Source organism: Martes martes (assembly GCF_963455335.1).
Source record: "Martes martes genome assembly, chromosome: 8".
Classification (NCBI taxonomy): Eukaryota; Metazoa; Chordata; class Mammalia; order Carnivora; family Mustelidae; genus Martes; species Martes martes.
The window spans coordinates 123,156,000-123,178,046 of record NC_137895.1 but is presented as its reverse complement, the minus strand read 5'-3'; the positions used below and the strand labels follow the sequence as shown (position 1 = coordinate 123,178,046).

General features: G+C 36.2%; 1 protein-coding gene across 1 annotated transcript in view; it reads right to left on the bottom strand.

Moving 5' to 3' along the window:
- The window catches only part of PLXDC2 (plexin domain containing 2), a 446,156-nt gene that overhangs the window by 102,811 nt on the left and 321,298 nt on the right, over positions 1 to 22,047 (bottom strand). The window contains exons 7-9 of the mRNA XM_080812133.1: positions 18,044 to 18,143; positions 1,558 to 1,653; positions 1,287 to 1,368 (exon numbers count right to left, since the gene is read on the bottom strand). Of these exons, the coding sequence (XP_080668259.1) occupies positions 1,287 to 1,368; positions 1,558 to 1,653; positions 18,044 to 18,143 (278 nt within the window). The remainder of the gene's footprint in view (positions 1 to 1,286; positions 1,369 to 1,557; positions 1,654 to 18,043; positions 18,144 to 22,047) is intronic.

The window sequence follows — 22,047 nt, the reverse complement described above, 5'->3', positions numbered from 1 at the left end:
GTCATCTAATCCGATTTTGAATAACTTCCAATGTGCATATAATCTTTATGGAATGTCAACAATATATGAATACAAATGTCCACAAACTCTTTATTGTAAAGCAGTTCTTTTCACTCTGGAGATATAGGAAAGTTAAAATCTGCTTTGAAGAATGTTAATTTCCTGCTTGCTTTTTCGTTATTTGACATTCACGGCACAAAGGAAATTACGGGAACAGGTTGCACTGAAAACAAAACCGAGGTTATAATAAATAATGTTCTAGCCACAATACTGTACTGGTTGCCCCAAAGTTAGCAAGTTAAACATGTTTCTGAAAGCTTGTTATCAAGGACTTGGCATTCTATTCTTTATACTTCAATAGCATTGAAAGTGTTCCCGAACATGTCTCTATCATTAGAGCAAATGCTGCAGCAAGATGATAAGACAAAGGCTGTTCCTACAAGAAGCCCTGACGCAACAAGCACACAGGAAGAGCCTGAAGACTCGGTTCTTCACCGGCGGGGAGAACTCTTCATAGACTCTGAAGGCGAACGGGGACTTATACCTAGACAGACTGTAAACTCTATGGTGGGGTGGCGGGGGAGTGGGAGGGTGGGCAGGTAGGGACCACACCAGTATTATTTGCTGCTACTTTCCCAGTGCTTGGGATATAACTGATGCACAAAATGGTTGAGTAAATAACAAAACACAGTTAAGTCTTTGCTCCATATTTCTAACAAATGATCATTCATTCTCTGAAAACCTCTATGGACTAGAAACTCCTCTTGGTGATTGATGAAAAATCAGACCACGCATTCTGTTTACGAAGAGGTCAGTAAGGGTCACTTTATTCCCTAACTTTAGAGCATATCTCTAACCTTTGCTAGTAATCTTTGAGATATTCACTGGAATTTACTAAGAATTTGCATGTGATCATGCATACACTGTCCTTGTTATAGTAATGATATGTCGTACCATGTCTTCTGAAGAATATGGGCCAAGAGCATCAATTTATAGACCTATCAATCCACCATCTAGTTTAAGCCTCATAGAGATAATAAATGTATATCAGGTAACTATTTTATTGACTCTGAAGGTTTTTGGTAATTTTGAGTAATCAAAGGAAAATACTAAAATTCCTTAAAATCTTGAGGACTTTTTTGCCTTTTGGTCATTTTTTTTTAACTTATATACATTTGTTCATATATACCTAATCAACACACCTGACACATCTAAAATTCAATGGAAGAGATAGAAACAACAAATCTTTGTAAAATTTTTAAATTTTCTGTATTATTCTTTTTTACCTTTGAAGTTTACTACACCAACTGCAGTTGAAGCCAATCTGAGAGGATACACAGGGGCCACAACCATTAAACTGGAGGCATGCTAGGAAACAGGACAGAATAGGTTTATCAAGACTAATTGGCAGCATGGAGGGGGAAAAAAAAAAAAGGATTGCTCAACCAAAATTAAAATCACCCATCTACCCCCACAGACACACAAGAGGAAGATATTTATGCATAAACAGATCAGATCATTAAACTTTCCACCTAGCTCTGTTCATGTGGAACTTACTAGGTAAGGGTGTCATCTCCACAGCTGAAATATTGGTAATTTTTGACATTTGTAGCTCTACTCGGTGATATTCATAAATTGTTCTTCTTCGGACATCTGTAAAAACAAAAACAGAAAAAAGTCTTTCAAGATGTCTTTGCCTATAAAACAACAACTGATAATGAATGTAGAATGATATACTTTTTACCCAAGCTGTTTTTAAAATGAAGATTTAAAATAATCAATCCCTGTGAAGAGATTGATTATAAGAAAAAACCCTGAAAATCATATGCTGATATATCTGGAAGTCTTTTTTTAATCAGTGAGGTTGAAATGTTGATTATGGTCTCAGATACCCCACTTAACTAACAGGGGCTCCAAACCATTGTTACCTATGATATACTGAAAAAAAAAAAATCACAGCCTAAATAAAGTTACTTTTTATGAGAATATGAGTCCGAGTGCTTTAAAGGTTTAGAAGGAAATTTCTTTAATAAGAGAAAAACAGAACTTAAATCACCTTAAAAATTTAGTGCTGATATTTATTAAACATATAATCTCATATCTGAGGAAGGTTAATAATTAGTACTTATATTGCATGAACGAATTTATAATCATTCATCAGCAAATTCAACAGTACCCCTGAGGAAAAGGCTAGATGAGAGACTCTGACACAAGGTTTAATAATTAAATGTCAGATAAATATGGCAAATATTTTATTATAATCAAGACTTGATGAAATATACTTAAAATCTCCTATTAAAAAAAGACCTGAGCTTTATGTTAATGAGCATGTATGAGTTTGGTAAATAGAAGTGGAAAAGTAATGTTATCAGCGTTTTATTTAGCTCTTGAAATGCCTGTGATGACAGAAAGCCATTTCCTGAATACTATCATATCTCTCAGGAATTATTCGGGAAGCTATAAGTTTATTGAGAAAAATATCATGGTCTCTAATCTTGGGACGTCATATGTCATCATGGTTGATAGTACATGTTCTTGAACAGTGTTGGGTGGTTCAAATCCTAGCACTGCTGCTAGATTGGTATCTGTGTCACCCTGGGATCCTTTGTCAGCCTCTCTGTATCTCAGTTCCCTCATCCATGAAATAGAGGTAATAGTACCTATACCACTGAGTCGTTTTGACAACTAAAATGAGATAATAAATGCAAATTGGTTAGAACAATCCCTTTCATACCGCAAGTGCTCAATACATGTTCAGTAGGTCAACCATACATCACACTGGTCACACGCTGTGTGTAATGGTCTATTTCTATAGACCTAAACTCACTGAAGACACACGAAGGCTCAGAAATAAGGTTTCCAAAAATTGTCTTTGACATTAGCTTTGAGAATTAAAATTTTAACTAAGGTCAATTGACCCAACAGTGATCTCTTCTAGGACATAGAGCAAGAATATGGTGTCCAGGAGATACTGAGGTATCTTTTATTAAAAGTGTTCAGGAAATGTAGATATACCTACATATCCAGGAGCAAAGTTAAATATCTACTTATAACCTACACATATCTTTACTTTTATCCTTTCATATCTTTTCACTCATTTCTGATGATTCACCATGAAATTCTACTCCCAAAGAGGAAGAAGGGTGGCCCCAAGGGGGTTGGAGAGGTTCTAGAGCCATTTGCCAAATACATCTTCAGGTTTACCAGATTGGAAAACACTGCTTAAGAACCATAATATAATTCATTTCTTTTTGGTATAAGGAAAGGTGCATATATAATTTTCAAGGTATAAAGTTTATCAACATTAGAGAAAATATTAATTTCATGGTATTTATAAGGTTCTTGAGGCACACTTTTTTTTTTAAGTTTTAAGACACATAAAAGGATTACCCATGTTTTACTTTGTCTAAATAATACACCTTCCTATATACTGCTTTCCCTTGTATTTTACTAAATAATTTTATTCTTGGAAATAAATAACACAAAATAACACAGCTTTGTCATGAGATCACTGGGGTGGGGGTTTTTTAAGTCCCTCATACTCAAGTTTGCTCTATCATATTTGCAGATGCTTAAAATACTAGTTTTCTCTTCATTTCACATTATACTTTGAAAATCTCAAACTACTGACATAATGACTGTGAAGCCTCTGGAAGTTAATTATTGATTATGCATATAGGGTTAAGGGAAGGTGACCTTTTTTGCTTTGCTAATTCTATCACCTGCTCAGACCCCTCCAACTATGGGGATGAAATGAGTTTAACAAAACTAAAATTAATGAGAATGATTTTTGTTTGATGACCTGCCAATTAATGACAGCTTCCAAATGGTCATTTTTGTTGTATTTCAGAGATACCCCTGTCAGAAACAAGTAATTAGGAATGTATTTACTGGTAGCTCCTGCCAATACTAGAAGCTTTCATTTGATTCCAGAAATGTATTTAGCTCATCTGTCTTCTTTAGAAAGTCAGCCAAAATAATGCTGTACCAAAAACTCAGTCTTAGTAGTACTGACACAGCTATAACTGTTCTCTTAAAACTTTACAAAACCAAGTTTGACTATAATACTTGTTAGGGGCTTTTAAAAATAATAATAAAAAAAACAATAAAAGAAACTAAATCTCTGAGCAGACTAACATGTAGAGAATAAAGTTTAGTATCCAAAATCTTAAGGTGATATGATTCAAAGTATGACTAATGAACTCCATTTTTTTAGAAATTCCAAGCAATATTAACAGGAGGGAACAGAGTAATCATGTGGAAACACCAGGAATCCTCTCCCAATCAATATTCACTCTGGCCGAAATGAACACAGTTTAATGAGTACCCTGTGGCCTGGTTAGCCATGATCTAGTTTATTTGCCTGTCTTTAAAGCTAACATTCACATAGAGAATGTATGAGTAATTTCCTAAATTGGCGGATTCTTCCATTTATATAAATATTTTAATATTGTCTGAACTGTCAAGTAAATGATTTGCTAGCATGGCCTTACTTATGCATTGCCAATGCTTTGTGACTGGCCCCAAATGGTTATTTCTTTTCAAGTTCCAAATGAGACCACAACACAGCACCATTCAGTGAGAACTCTTTAATGTAAAGAGTACGTACTGTGCAAATACAAGTTCATTCCCACCAGGAAGACATGGGAAAAAAAAAAGAGAGAGAGAGAGAGAGAGACTCTTGAGAAAAAAGAGAGAGAGAGAGAGAGAAAGACCATTACAGCAGTGATTTACAAAAATGTAATCCACTATCCAAAATAGCTGGTTGGCTTCATTACATCAAGCATCTACAGACAGAAGATGATTTGCTTCAAACATTTCTTTATTCCTTTTGTAGTTCTAATTCTATTAAATAATAATTAATTAATTTCAGCTAAGACAACATAAAATTTAGAGGGCCATGGAGTATTAATCTGTGCCTTTTAGATTTTCTTCTCATCGTTCATCTCTGCTTGTGAAGTTTCAGGCCATTACTAAAACCCAAATGGCCAGATTTCATAAGTTACTTAAACAAGCATAAAGAAAATCAGAAATGTCATCTAAAACCAATCTTCACTTTTCTCTTCCTTCCACGTATATTTACTAACGACTTAAACAAGATGCATGTTCTGATTTTCTTCAGCAATCCCTCTGTCCAAGAAGAGAACCAGAACAAACACTGGGACAGTAAGTGGTCAAGCATTATCTGAGTGGGCTGGTGTGACCTGTGGATGACAGGCTTAATACCATGGTTCCCATCGACCTAGGAACTGTTTCTCTGAACATGGTGCTTCCTCTAGGGGGAACATACCTCTTTATTCCTGAGACTTATGGGGAGATTCTGTAATGTACATTGGTAATATCATGACTTTCTTCAATCCAATAATTGGGTGAAATGCAGTAAGATTTATCATTTTTAAAATCAAGTTTTTAAAAGCTTTTAGTGCTAAATCATGCAGATGTTTGGCACTTATGTAAGAAAAATCGCCTACATTTCCAAGAAACTAAACTTCCTATTAAAAAATCCAACTGGAAAAATTAACATTTGGACATGTTTATAAAGGTATCCAACCAGTGTTAGTTAAAAATGGAAATATTCTCTGTGTAGTAGGGAAGTGTAAATTAAATAGAAATAATCATTATGTAATAGGGAAAAAATGAGAAATAATTAAGGCAAAGCAAAGTATAAATCTGAAGGCAAACATGATAGAGAAAAGAAGAAAATTGAATCTGAGGCCATAATTTAAAATTAAAAAGGCAGATAACCTTGATATAAAAATTAGATTTTTCTACTCAGATTATTTTTGAGAACTATTTTGACTACTTTCTTATTCCTTCCATAGTAAGGTAACCACTGCAAAAATGAGCTCTTGATTCACTTTACTGAATGAAATAAAAGTACATTAAGTTGGGTTTCTCTTCCTTAGACCAATAAATCCTAGCCTAATAAGTACTCAATAGATATTTATAAAATACATCAAATTTTTTAAAAAGAGTTTATTTATTTATTTATTTGACAGAGATCACAAGTAGGCAGTGCAGGGGGAAGCAGACTCCCTGCTGAGCAGAGTCCAATGCCGGGCTTGATCCCAGGACCCTGAGATCATGACCTGAGCTGAAAGCAGAGGCTTAACCCACTGAGCCACCCAGGCGCCCCTAAATACATAAATGTTTAAATGTCTTGAATTTTTAGTAATGTATTGAAGTCCTTTCTGTGAATTTTTGTATTTTACATTAGAAATGACTGATTAAATTGAGACACATCTCTGTATTGGTAAAACTTTATTTTACCTGATATTGGTATAGGATAAAAAGGCAATGAATAAATGAATGAAAAGATTAAAAAAAAAACACAGTTTAGCCACAAGTCCCTGAAAGAATTGTTTTGTTCATAGATTCTAAAAAACATTTTAAAATATGTTAAACTAACTAACCAGTGATTTCTAACATCCAGAAAATTCTTAAATACTTGCTTCTTTCTAAAAAAATCAAGCATACCAAATAGGGTATGTTTGCAGTGATGTATTAAACAATAGAACATCACTTTGCATAACACGTTCTATCTTGGAAGAGTTTTATGAGAGGATATTTTATGGGGAAAATGTCATGATTTCTATTTCTTTTTCCTTTTGTTGAGGTTTGAGTGGGCAAAAGCTTATGTGGGAACCAAAGCACCCGAGGAAGCTGGGCTGGAAAGTGAAGCAATTTTATCTGCTGTAAAATGAATAATTTTGAAGTGCTTTCCATTTTGAGGACCAAGTAGGTAAGATGACCCAATTTACTAAAGGATTTGTGGATCAGTGTGTCCTTAAATGAATGAAAGAACCTGGTAACTTTGAGAATGAAAAGAGAGGCTCAGTTCTTCTAAAAGAGATTTAATTGAGTTATGAAAGAAAAAATATCTTCAGTTTTTTCCAGATTATTCATTTCCTCCATAGTCGTCAACATGACTTTTTTTTTTTAATTACAGTTGCTAAGTAATTATAATGGAGGTATCCTACTAGCCAATCAAAATTACAAATTGTTTTACTTGGGGGAAGATCAGTTATAATGAAATATTTATATTTGAAAATGTATTATTTAATCATATCAAAAGTTCTAAGGTTTTTTTCAAGGCAAGTTAGAAATAAAATGTATGTTCTGTAAATATTACATCTGCAATAAATATTTTATTTAAATATGCATATATGGCCCATTATTACCCTGTCCAATATGGTAACCACTAGTCACATGTATCTCTTTAAATTAAAATTAATTAAGGAAATAAAATTAAAAATTCAATTCCCAAATGTCACTAGCCACATTTCAAGTGCTGGCAGCCAAACGCACCAGTAAAACCAATACTGAACAGTTTAGATTTAGAATATTTTATCAGTGCAGAAAGTTCCATTAGACGCTACTGGTCTATGCTATTATGTTCTCTGACAATTAAAATTTAAGACATTCTGCGGAATAAAAAACAAATCATCTCTCTTTTTGTTTGTTAAGGTTCTTTTTTTTTTTTAAAGTCTATAAACACAATTTTGGTCAAGTTTGAAAAATTGCTACCAGGCCTGTAAAGCTTATAAAGAGACCACATATGACAAACTATATACAACGGTCCTCTAAGAGTTCACTGAATCTCTGACTATCTACAATACATTTACTCTCCAAATTAGCTGTGACTTTTACCATTGAAAATGCTAACATTTCTTATTGAGCTGTGAACAGTAGTAACAACAAACAAAGCGAAGGCAAGTTGTAGCAGGAACATTGTCAATAAATTGCAGACAGCAGATGCTGCTGAGGAAGGGATGGATGTGAAGAAAGATGCAGATAATGCGGGGATAGCGATAAGAATAAAGCGGAGCGTTCCCAAGGACTCAGAAGTAGCCGTTATTGTTAACTTAGAGAAGAACCATTTCAAGTTAGGTCGGCAGGTTTTCTGCGTGGTTTCTTGGACAAGAATTCTGTGTGTGTGTAAAACTAACTTTCATATTACTAAGACGGCTTTGCTTTAGGTTCCCAAATAAAAGAACCGTGAAGGTAGGAGTGGATTTTCTGGGTTTTCTTGCTGGAAATGTTATGCTCTTTAAGCTCTGAAGGCACAGAAAAGGTGAGGCGCGATGGAGAAGGTCAGCAGCCTAGAGATTCAGATGGAAATTCACTGTTAAAGTTGGAGCAGAGAGAAACCAACAAGTATGGCTGGTACTAGTGAGAACTGTATGTTTATCCGGGAAGATCTCTGCACGCTGAGGAAAAGAATTTGGAAGGACATAAGCAGAGGTTGAGAATTGCTTAATAAAGCTATTTAACGAGAAATTATGGAAATGACACATGACCTATGAATACAGGACAATGTGAAAACTTTCTGGTAATCAAAAGAATATTAAAGCAACAATGAAATATCATGTTCTGCTGATCAAATTTGCAAGGTTTAAAAATGATAATAGCATCTGGGAGCATCTGGGGAAACGGGATATCTAATAAAAAGCTTGTGGGGAAGTAAATTGGTACAACCTTTAGAGACAGCAACTTGTCAAAGTACACACAAAAGAACTATTAACCGTCAATGGCCACATATTCATTTTTAAAGAGTTGTGTCAACATTTATAAACAAAAATGTGCAGCACCGTTTTACTGATAATTAATATGAAAAGCAACCAACATGACAAACCAGTGTTCAGACATGTCACATAAATTATGAAATAAAGGAATTTGTTGCAGCTATTAATGGCCACATTTTAGACAGGTATTTAGCAGTGCAGAAAGAGATGTGTTATACATACATTAAGAGAAAAAGGGGTAAAAAATATTTATAGCCCAATGCCAATTTTCTTAATGTGCGTGTGTTTGCGTGTGTGTCTACTATAAACACGAGTTTGGATGCAGATATAGGGAAACATTATTGGTATCTCTCTGTGGTAGATTTAGAGACCAATTAAATTTTCTCCTTTGTATTCGTGATTATTTTACAAATTTCTTTGAATTAATGTGCACTATGTTTATCATCACAAGTATGTTATTACATCTGGATTTCTGTAATGAATAACTGAAGTCATTGTACGTAGACCTATCTTTCAGATGTGTACCTGTGGAGACTGAAACAGCTGATCTCTGTGTTCTTTTTGTTTCTAAAATTCTACAAAATATTTTATGAAAAACAGAAGGTGATGTAGAGACCTCTGGACAGACAGACACACTGAGAAGTCAAAAACCAAACGATACTTAAAAAGGATGAGTTTCAGGGCACCTGGGTGGCTCAGTGGGTTAAGCCTCTGCCTTTGGCTCAGGTCATGATCTCAGGGTCCTGGGATTGAGCCCCATATCAGGCTCTCTGCTCAGCAGGGAGTCTGCTTCCCCCGTCTCTACCTGCCTCTCTGCCTACTTGTGATCTCTCTCTGTCAAATAAATAAATAAAATCTTAAAAAAAAAAAAAGAAAAAAAAAGAAAAAAAAAAAAAAAGAAAGGATGAGTTTCAGAGAGAGGGTGCCGAGGTGTTTTCTAGTGGAAATCCCCCGTAGACCCATTCTCATGAGCACTTGTTCTAGATGTGGACATCTTTGCATCACTATCTTTTTAAAGTGACAATGTTTTTTGTTTTGGGGTTTTTAAAAAAGATTTAAAATCTTTAAAATAAGTAAAAGATTTACTTATTTGATAGCGAGAGATAGGGAGAGAGCATACAAGCAGGGGGAGCAGCGGGCAGAGGGAGAGGAAGAAGGCTCTCCACTGAGCAGGGAGCCCGGCGTGCAGAACCGATGAGCAGAACCAACTGGTTCTGGCTTAACCGACTGAGCCACCCAGGCACCCTGTGACAATGCTAATGCTGATAAAGGAAGGGTAAATAAGGACACTAACACAGTGCTTGCTTGGTGCAAACACTGCATGCTACATATGCTTTGCATCATAGGTATTAAGATGACCATCTTGCATGTTAAGTTATAAGAATTAAATAAGATGTGCAAGGCCTCATGATTAGTATTCCCACTACAGTATCCCTTATTCTTTCTGGACTGCTAACTAAATTTTATCTTTTATTTTAGTTTTTAGATAAGGGTTAATTTCACCATGCAGTTTTTTCTTTCTTTTTTTTTCTTCTTTCTGGAAGGAGCAAAGGAATTTCCTTTGTAACTTCAGAAGTGTTTACAAATTTACTAACAATGCCTGAATTCCCTTTGATATTTTAAACTATCAGATCACCTGATTTATTTTTTGAAAGAGTAATAAATTATGCTTGAAAGTTGCACTGAAATCATTTACTATTTGGAAGTCTTTAAAGAACTGAAAAACAAGTTTTTTGTTGTTGACATTATGATGAAATGGTTGGGAGAAAACTTCATAATAAATAAGTTAAACCTACCTACCAGCTATTCAAATGCTTTATCAAACTTTCACCAACTGATAAGAATGGTATAGCAAATGTGGTCCCACTGGGAAAAATTATTCGCAAGGTTATAGCTTACATTCCCATGTTGCCATGGGTAGATTAAGCTGAGGATCTAGGCTCTATAACCTGTGTAACCAAAATGATGAAAAGAACAGAAAATTGATCTTATGAGAACAGGGTCCTATGTAATGCACCTTGCAATAGAGAAGAAACGAAACTGCTCATTATTTAGGATAATGATCAGTTTTTCCCTAAATTCACTTAGGAGAAGAAAATGGGGGAACAGAGATGAACTATTTAAATTCCCTGTGAGGATGACTCCTAAAAAATCAGGGTTTTTAAATAAGAGAGCAGAATGTTGAAAAGGATTTAAATATTTATCTAAATTCTGACTGCACAAATAGGTAACACACAAATCTCCAGGAATCATCTTACAATCTCAGGAAAAAGTATAACATATTATGCTCATTTTGGGTTAAGCTAATCTCTGGCATAAATAAGTTTTTTTTTTTTTTTTTAAGGCTGAGAATACAATGCAACCATATCTCTCCTTCTGTAGAGAAGCTCATGTAACAGATACTGTTATACCTTATAAATGTGGGAACAGATTTTGAAGGAGATATAAATTTTTCTGTTCCCCAAAAGATTTTTAAATAGAACACATCAATTCCAGTTTTCTTGCTGAAATAGGGTCCCTTCTAAAGGCAGGGATAAGTGGATTTGAAACTCAGAACTTCCATTCTTTCTTCGCTACTTTTCTCAGGATGGGGAACAGTGAGGTCAACAGGAAATGCAAATTGCATTCCAGCAGGCAGCTTGCCTGAGGGAAGTTTTTCCCTAAACTTGTGTAATTTTTTTAGATGAATGCTGAGTCTCAACTTCAGACATAATCTGTTCCCAAAATGCATATAAATTTTGGCAATTTATTCAAAAAATTTATATTTGGGAAAGATATTTTTCCTCAAAACATAACGGTTATCTTATTACCTTATAACAAGGGATGAAAAATTGCAATTTGGGTTCTACGGTGTAAGCACAATTCTACCATGCTTCAGTTCTGAGAGAATATTTGCATATTAAAATACATTTGTAAATTTTTTTTTTCTTTTGTACTTGTATGGGTCTTTTGGTCTAAACAATAGTATACCAGAACATCAATGTAGACCAAGATGTCTTTTGAGAAAGCTGAAAATAACATACTTTCTCAAAAGAAAAGCACTCACAAACTAAAACCAGTGTTTTACTCGTGTAATAATTGACTCAAGTCATGCTTGATTTAACATCTCTGAAAGTAGGAATGTGAAAAACACTTGTCCTCAAAGGGGAGTCAGCTGGCTCTCCCAGAACATGGCCTCTTATTTAAGAGGATGTCTTTATGTGCCTACACATGCTAATATATCCTTGCTTTGTTCACAGTATAATTCTGTTTCTAGAAAATCTGCCTTGATTTAACAGTTCCCTCGAATGTTACTTCCCAGTAATTCTCAGCTAATAAGGAGAAACTGCCATGGAAGATTCACATTCTTCATGAAGCATTATTCCTGCAGATGAAAATTATTCTAAATCGTACTTGTAAGATACTTACTACATTTCCAGCCAATCCAAAAAAGTCCTAGAATTTGAAGTCTAAATAATTTCCACTCCATTTACCTTCTGTATTTGAGAGATGGCATACTTAAACAGAATTAGTTCAAAGGAAGACCAAATAGCATAGGCATGTGATAAATTAGGTCTATCCCTACAGTGAAATATAAGGTCTCTGAACAAAAAAGGGAAAGAAATGATCTAAGCATGAGATGCATTTTATTATCATCTCTTGCTTAAATAAGCAAGTCTAGGACACAAACATCTTCAGTAGTAACACACTAAAGCATCTCTCAGGAGTCTTCCTGAAACAGAGGTTTAAAAAAAATAAAAATTTTCAGAGACTGAGGAGTCAAGATGGCAGAGGAGTAGCAGACTGAGATGACATCAGGTCCCAGGAGTTCAGCTAGATAGTTATCAAACCATTCTGAACACCTACAAACCCAATAGGAGATCGAAGAGAAGAAGAGCAGCAATTCTAGATACAGAAAATCGATTACTTTCTGAAAGGTAGGACATGCGAAGTGAATCCAAACCAAGGGGAACATAGACCGAGTTGGGAGGGGCCGGCTCCTGGCAAGCAGTGGAGCAACGGAGCACAAAATCATAACTTTTAGAAGTCTGCTCCGCTGAGGGACATTGCTCTAGAGGCTAAGCAGGGGTAGAGCCCTCACCGGGACAGTGTAGTCTCAGGTCCCACGGGGTTCAGAGAAGGATGGGGGGTATCTGAGTGTAACAGAGCTCACAGGTATTAGAGCGGGGAAGCCAACTACAGACACGGGGCTGAGGAGTGAGCTCTCAGCTCGGGGTTATTTTAAACTGTGATCTGTGGCACAGATGGACCACTGCTCTTTGAGCAGGGACCCCACAAGTGGCAGATCTGGGGACACCCACCTTCATCTGCCAGAAGAGCAGAGTGGCAGGAATCTGCTGGGTTTGGAGACTCCAGATGGGGCTGTGTGCCAGAGATAGAAATGCTCAGTCACAGGCCAGGTGAGCACAGAGTGTGGCTGGAGACCAGGGACATGGGAGTGATTGATTGCTTTTCTCCAAGGGCGCACAGAGGAGTGGGGCCCCGAGTTCTCGGCTCCTCTGGGCTGGAGATTGGGAGGCCACCATTTTCATTCCCATCTTCCAGAGCTCTATGGAAAGCGTTCAGGGAACAAAAGCTCCCGAGAGCGAATCCAAGCGGATTACTTAGCCCAGCCCCTGGCAAGGGTGGTGCAATTCTGCCTCGGGCAAAGACATTTAAGAATCATTACAACAGGCCCCTCCCCCAGAAGATCAGCAAGAACATCCAGCCAAGACCAAGTTCATTGATCAAGGAGAACAATGGAATTCCAGAAGAGGGGAAAGCAAAGCATGGAATTCATGGCTTTCTCCCCATGATTCTTTAGTCTTGCAAAGTTAATTAATTTTTTTAATTTTATTTTTTTCTTTTTCTAATTTTTAAACTTTTCCTCTTTTAATGTTTTTTAACTAGTTTATCTTAACAATACCTTTCTAAAAAAATATTTTTAAACCTTCATTATACCTTTCTAAAAAGAAATTTTAAACCTTCATTATTATAGTCATATTTTATTCTTCATTGTATCTAACTTTACTTTTTGTACACATTTTTTAGAAGGGATTTTTCCTTCTAAAAAACTTTGGGATACAATTTCTTCTAGTAGATCAAAATAAACCCTAAAAATAGCACAGGGCTTTGATCTAGTCTCCAGCCTGAGCAAATTCTCTCCACTTTAGTTTTCTTTCTTTTTCCAACCAATATATCTTATCAATTCCTTTTTTAGAATTTTTTTAAAATTTTCATCTTTATAGTCATATTCCATCCCTTCATCATGTTTACCCTTACTTTTGTATATATATAAGTATTTCTTTCTTTAAAATTTTGGGAGGTAGTTTCTTCTAAGAGACCAAAATACACCCAAAATCAAGTGGGTGGCTCTGTTTTATTCACCAGTCTAATATATATATATATATATAGATAGATATAGATAGATATAGATATAGATATATCTATATCTATATCTAGATATAGATATAAAATATATATATTTTTAATTTTTAAAATTTTTAAAAAAAATTTCCTTTTACCAAAAATAAAATAAAATAAAATAAAAAATTAAAATTTCCTTTTACCCCCTTTCTTCTCCCCCTAATTTGGGGTTGCTTCTGATTTGGTTACAGTACATTTTTCTGGGGTCTTTGCCATCCTATTAGTATTTCATGCTCTCGTTCATATATTCTTATCTGGATAAAATGACAAGGCTGAAAAACTCACCACAAAAAAAAAAAAAAAGAACAAGAGATAGTACTGATGGCTAGGCACCTAATCGATATAGACATTGGTAATATGTCAGATCTAGAGTTCAGAATGATGATTATCAAGGTGCTAGCAGGGCTCAAAAAAGGCATTGAAGATATTAGAGAAACCCTGTCTGGAGGAAATAAAAGCCCTTTCTGGAGAAATAAAAGAACTAAAATCTAACCAAGCTGAAATTTAAAAAAGCTATTAATGAGGTACAATAAAAAAATGGAGGCTCTTACTGCTAGGATAAATGAGGGAGAAGAGAGAGTTAGTGATATAGAAGACCAAATGATGGAGAATAAGAAGCTGAGCAAAAGAGAGACAAACAACTACTGGACCATGAGGGGAGAATTCAAGAGATAAATGATACCATAAGATGAAACAATATTAGAATAATTGGGATTCCAGAAGAAGAAGAAAGAGAGAGAGGGGCAGATGGTATATTGGAGCAAATTACTGTAGAAAATTTCTTAATATGGCAAAGGAACAAGAATGAAAATTCGGGAGGCACAGGGAGCCCCCTCAAAATCAATGAAAATAGGTCCAAACCCCATCATCTAATAGTAAAACTTAAAAGTCTTAATGGCAGGAGAAAATCCTGAAAGCAGCTCGGGATAAGAAGTCCATAACATAAAATGGTAAAAATATTAGATTGGCATCAGACTTATCCACAGAGACCTGGCAGGCCAGAAAGAACTGGCATGATATATTCAGAACACTAAATGAGAAAAACATGCAGCCAAGAATACTATATCCAGCTAGGCTATCATTGAAAATAGAAGGAGAGATAAAAAGCTTCCAGGACAAACAAAAACTAAAAGAATCTGTAAACATCAAATCAGCCCTACAGGAAATATTGCAAGGGGTCCTCTAAGCAAAGAGAGAGCCTAAAAGTAGTAGATCAGAAAGGAACAGAGACAATATACAGTAACAGTCACCTTACAGGCGATACAAGGGCACTAAATTCATATCTCTCAAGAGTTACCCTGAATGTAAATGGACTAAATGTCCCAATCAAAAGACACAGAGTATCAGAATGGATAAAAAAACAAAACCCATCAATATGCTGCCTACAAGAAACTCATTTTATTTTTTTTTTTTAAAGATTTTATTTATTTATTTGTCAGAGAGAGAGTACACACAAGCAGGCAGAGAGGCAGGCAGAGGCAGCGAGAGAAGCAGGCTCCCTGCTGAGCAAGGAGCCCGATGTGGGACTCGATCCCAGGACCCTGGGATCATGACCTGAGCCGAAGGCAGCGGCTTAACCAACTGAGCCACCCAGGCGTCCCAAGAAAATCATTTTAGACATAAAGACATCTCCAGATTTAAAATGAGAGGGTGGAAAACAATTTACCATGAAAAGAAAGCTGGGGTGGCAATCCTTATATCAGATAAGTTAGATTTTAAGCCAAAGACTATAATAAGAGATGAGGAAGGACACTATACCATACTCAAAGGGTCTCTCCAACAAGAAGATCTAACAATTTTAAATGTCTATGCCCCTAACATGGGAGCAGCCAACTATATAAACCAATTAATAACCAAATCAAAGAAACACATCGACAGTAATGCAATAATAGTAGGGGACTTTAACACCCCCCTCACTGAAATGGACAGATCATCCAAGCAAAAGATCAACAAGAAAATAAAGGCCTTAAATGATACACTGGACCAGATGGACATCACAGATATATTCAGAACATTCCATCCCAAAGCAACAGAATACACATTCTTCTCTAGTGCACATGGAACATTCTCCAGAATAGATCATATCCTGGGTCACAAATCATGTCTCAACTGGTACCAAAAGATTGGTATCATTCCCCCACACATTTTCAGACCACAGTGCTCTGAAGTTAGAACTCAATCACAAGAGGAAAGTTGGAAAGGACCAAAATACATGGAGGCTAAAGAGCATCCTACTAAAGAATGAATGGATCAACCAGGAAATTAAAGACGAATTGAAAAAATTCATGGAAACAAATGGTAATGAAAACACAAATGTTCAAAATCTTTGGGACACAGCAAAGGCAGTCCAGAGAGGAAAGTATATAGCGATACAAGCCTTGCTCAAGAAACAAGAAAGGTCTCAAATACACAACCTAACACTACACTTAAAGGGGCTGGAGAAAGAACAGCAAAGAAAGCCTAAACTCAGCAGGAGAAGACAAATAAGAAAGATCAGAGCAGAAATTAATGAAATTGAAACCAAAAAAACAGTAGAACAAATCAACAAAACTAGGGGCTGGTTCTTTGAAAGAATTAATAAGATTGATAAACCCCTGGCCAGATTTATCAAAAAGAAAAGAGAAAGGACCCAAATAAATAAAATCATGAATGAAAGAGGAGAGATCACAATCAACACCAAAGAAATACAAATAATTATAAGAATATACTATGAGCAACTATATGCCAGCAAATTTGAGAATCTGGAAGAAATGGATTCATTCCTAGAGACATACAAACTACCAAAACTGAACCAGGAAGAAATAGAAAGCCTGAACAGACCCATAAGCAGTATGACCCATCAATTGCACTATGGGGGGTATTTACCCTAAAGATGCAAATGTAGTCATTCGAAGGGACACATGCACCCGAATGTTTATAGCAGCAACGTCGACAATAGCCAAACTATGGAAAGAACCTAGATGTCCATCAACAGATGAATGGATAAAGAAGGTGAGGTATATATATACAATGGAATACTATGCAGCCATCAAAAGAAATGAAATCTTGCCATTTGCAATGACTTGGATGGAACTAGAGGGCATTATGCTGAGCAAAATAGGTCAAACAGAGAAAGACAATTGTCATATGATCTCCCTGATATGAGGAATTTGAGAGACAGATTGGAGGGTTTGGGGGGGAAGAGAAGGAAAAAATGAAACAAGATGGGATCGGGAGGGAGACAAACCATAAGAGACTCTTAATCTTACAAAACAAACTGAGGATTGCTGCAGGGAGGGGGTATGGAGTGGGTGGTTGGGTTATGGGCATTGGGGAGGGTATGTGCTATGGTGAGTGCTGTGAAGTATGTAAACCTGGCAATTCACAGACCTGGACCCCTGGGGCAAAGAATACATTATATGTTAATTAAAAAAAATAGAAATTTTCAAATGATGGCTAAATACATGATCAGAACTACTACCAATGGTGGTTTTCTGAATTTCTAATATTCTGAATTTCTAAAAATCTGAATTTCTAATATGATGAACAGCTGCCCAAGTAACACATATGCTTTTATTCTACAAATGGAAACTAGGCTAGATAAGTGAAAATGACTTAAACAACCAAAATACTTATCTTCTTTAGTAGGTATAGCTCAACCAAAGCTCTTATTTACTTCAATTTATACTTTTTCTTTCATCTTTCTTTAGACTGTTATACAAACATGATAGACATAAAAATGGCATAAAGCTACTCTTTTGCTGATAAATTTAAGCCAAAAAAAAACCAAACAAATAAAACTCATACGCCCGTCAGTCAAATAATCTGTCGTTCCTTTATGCTCTTCTTATTAATGACAGAAATATACCTATGTCACCAAGCTAATGATCCCAAAGAAAACAAAATTATACACTGTTGGCCTGGCTGTTTAATTTCACTTTACCTAAATTATTAGTTGAAGAGTACCAGAGAGATAGCAAACGCCAAGAAGAGTTATAAACCAAACAATATAATTTTCAAACAGCAATTGGTTAAGTGATTCTGTTACTCAATGTATCACAACGGCCTGAAGTCAGTCTCCTTTAAATTTACCCCACAGCAGGCTCAGATTTTGCAATTACCCTTCTACATACTGGGAATTTGCTGGATCCTGTGGACAACGACAAAGGCATCAGACAGCCCCACTTTCACTGGGTGATTGGTCGAACTTATCTGTGTGACCAAGACAGGAATCTGGAAAAGAAAAAGCAGATTGCTATGTGTTAGATTTGAATATCATTTAGGGGTGGGGGCGGGGAGTGTGATCATCCTATTTACTGGATAAAAGTAGGTGATGGAGATGAAGGACCGAGCGGGAAATATCAGAGAAGAAAGGCATACAATAGCAAAACATAACATCTGTTTAGCGCTTTAGATGAGCTAGAGTGACAAGAGAGTTCCTGGTCTTATAGACAGCAGCTTGAGGATGAAAGTAAATAGATTCTCAGGGAAAGTAACTGATGCTGAATGCGAAATCTCATTGCACATATAGGCGCACCATGAATACATTCAGTGCTGGCTGTCATTTCAGGAATTGAGACTCTTCTTGTATCATTTGTTTTCCTAAAATACTTTATATTACTTTTCATGGCTTTTTAAAAAAATCCTGTTTACAAGGGGTCTTATACATCCAATGTCTAGAGAAGGACAAATAGGTACACAGTAAATATATATTTAACAAACCACTGTTGATTAATAGATAGCGAAACTTGGCAAGCGTTAATGGATGCTGAACTTCACTATTCTGATTGAAACCGATATGGAAAACTTATGAATTATTATGGGTCATCTCAAGGTCACATTTCCTAATTTAAACCTCAGTGGAACCCAAATCTGAATATGACAGACATTTTTAACATTTACAGTTTAAAAAAATTAAAACATTCAGAATATATGAAATAGTTACAAATGAGACAAAGTCTTAAAGCCAATTTTTCTAGATTTAGAAAAGAATCAATGGAGATATGATTACTATCTTTATTACCAGTTTTACAGACATAAAAATGGGCATGAAACCATCTGCAATAAATAATGGGCCAAGAAACAACAAGGGAAGGATAAATGTACCAAAAATCTTCAAGTGGAATAAGCAGACCATGGGCCACCTCTGGATAATTCATTTAAGACCATATTTGATCCGATCTTGTTGTATAAAACATAATAAACAGCATAGAAATGAGAAGCCAGGAGAATAACTTGGGCAGAAGTTATAATAAGCGCTGTACTACTCATTTTTGTCCCGTGACATCATGAAATTATAAAAGGGCTATTTTGTTGAAATTAACCAATGAAGAGGAAATTTTAATGTATCTGAAATTTATGGAATTATCTCCAAACAAGTAAATGTAAGATAAAATTTTCTCTTTATGTACTAAATTAGTCTGTTCTTAAACAATGTTACAGTATTGCCAATTGTATGTCAGTATGTCCAGTTCTTAACCAGCATTAAGAATATTTTGACAGACAGTTAAGTGTTCAACTCTTGATTTGGCTTGGGTCATGATCTCAGGGTTGTGAAATTGAGCCCTGAAACTGGCTCGCACTCATTGTGTAGTCTGCTTGTACCTCTCCCTCCTCCCCTCTTCTCTTGCTCTCTTTCTTTCTCTAAAATAAATAAATAAAAAATAAATATATATTTTTTAAAGAAGTAATCTGGTATTTGGACAGCAGAAACAAAACCAAACCAACATTTCTGTCCCTAAAGTTTCATTTACTAAATGAAACTCTGACATACTTTATTTAGTGATTACTAAGCCATACTCAGTAATATATGTAATATATGTAACTCCTTTTCTTAGTGGACATTATATATTACCCAGTTTTATATACAATGTTGAGGAAAAAGTGCTAATATAAGTGTAATTTATATTTAAGACAGACTTATAGGGCTGCCTGGGTGGCTTAATTGGTTAAGTGACTGCCTCTGGCTGGGGTCATGATCTCAGGGTCCTGGGATCCAGCCCCCCATCAGGCTCCCTGCTCAGTGGGGACACTGCTTCCCTCCTCCTTCTGCCTCTCCCCACCTACTTGTGCTTTTTTTCTCTCTCTCAAATAAAAATCTTTTTAAAAAGACAGACTTATAATTAAAGAAGAAAAGACAAAAATTAGAAAAAAACACAGACAATATTTCCAGTTCCAGTTATATTTTGTATACCCTAATGACCACTAAGTCACAATTGCTAAGTAGCATTATTCATACATGCCTGATCAGGATTCAGTATGAAATCTTTGCTAACTTGTATTTGTCACTTGCTTTCATTCTCCAACATCTGTGACTGTAATTTCCCTCTGCAAGATGAGAGAGAAGGGGATGGGGCCTTCCTTAAGAGAAGGAGTCACAGAAAGTTTCTGTGATGAGATGACTTTTCTGTAGTCATGAGGTCGCCATGTGGATATTTGAGGAAAACTCTGAGTAGAAGGACCAGTACAGGCAAAGGTTTTGACTTAATTGTTTTTGGTGTCTTTCAGAATTAAAAGGTTATCACTGGAGAAGGAGGAGGAACTAAGATTGTCAAAGGAGATGAGAGGTGGTGGAGGTAGATGATAGGGAGCATGCATTCCCCACAGATTATGGCAATGACTGAGGTTGATTTCACATTGTAGAGTGAAGGTTTAGAGGGTTTTGAACAGAGGAAGGATGTTCTTTTACATCTGCAAAAGACCAATCACCCTGGCTTCTGTGTGATCATGACTGCGGGGGGTAAAGGGAGACGCAGAAGCTAGTTAGGAAGGTATCACGGTTTTCTGGAAAAGAGATGGGTGGCTTGGACTACACTAGAGTGATGCATGTAGGAGATGGAAGTGATGGAAAGATGGATTCCAGGTGAGTTGTGAAAGCACTGCTATGAAGCCAGGCCACGGATTTGAGGAGGGTGTGAGAAAGAGGAGAACCAATGATGTCACCACAGCCTTGGTCTGAATGAATGGTGTTGAGCTCTTCATTGGGGTCACTGTGTTGTACACCTGGGGGGTGCTTTCAGACTGCAGGCCGTGGGAAAGGAGTTGTCTGTCCATGAGAAGGGCCACCTGGGCAGCACTGGAGAAGAGTACTGAGACGTCCAGAGATGGACAGATGAGAAGCAGAAGATTTGGAAAAGGATAATTTTATGGCAATACCACTGGCCTCAAATGTTTTTCTTTAAACTTTTACAGGGTTCATGAATACAAGTACAGATTTTCTAAAACTGGGGTCCTTTATTATGTATTTTATTAAATATTAAAAGAAAATGTGCAAGAAGCTCTTAGTTCCCTACATTTTCCAAGAAGGCACCAAGCCATTTATGAAACAATTGCACATAAGGTTTTGAAAACACTACTTTTGACAAGTGAATTAAATGCTTCATATGGTAAAAGATTAGTGAGGAAAAGACGAACAATTCCAAGTTTTCTCATGGATTTCTTTCAGAAATAGTCTGTCTCTTTCCATCTGAGATTGTCATATATCCTTTTTACCTTGCTTTCTTGGACTGTAATCTTTTTATTTCCAGACATCAAAGGCATGGGGCTGTTCTCTAAAAGGATCATTCATCCGCTCACTTACTGTGGGTAAGGAATCGGGCTGTGTCAGCTCTCTGTGAGCAAGTCAGACCAGTCTGCAGGATTCCATGTGAGTATTTAATTTAGGGACCATTAGGATGAATCAGGAGGACTGTTAAAAGTCACATTGAACTTGAATTATTTTGACTAATAGCAACAGAGCAATTGTGTGTGTGGGGTGTGTATCTGTGTATAAATAAACCATCTAGAATTATAGTCAGTATCACACAAATTAGCATAAGAGAGGGTCTGCTCTGTCATTAGCATAAGAAAGCCACCTATTCTATAGAAGACTCTCTATGTACAAGGATATGAAGTACTCAAGTCAGAGAAGCTAGGGCCAATGATGATGTCCAAGCACTCTAAAAATTTTGCTTTATGGGAAGCAGTATATATATTTTTTTATCCTTTCTACAAATTTCCAGTCATACTCAAAATATTTCCTAAATGGGGTGCCTGGATGGCTCAGTCATTAAGTGTCTGCCTTAGGCTCGGGTTGTGATCCCAGGGTCCTAGAATGGAGCCCCACATCGGGCTCCCTGCTCGGTGGGGAGCCTGCTTC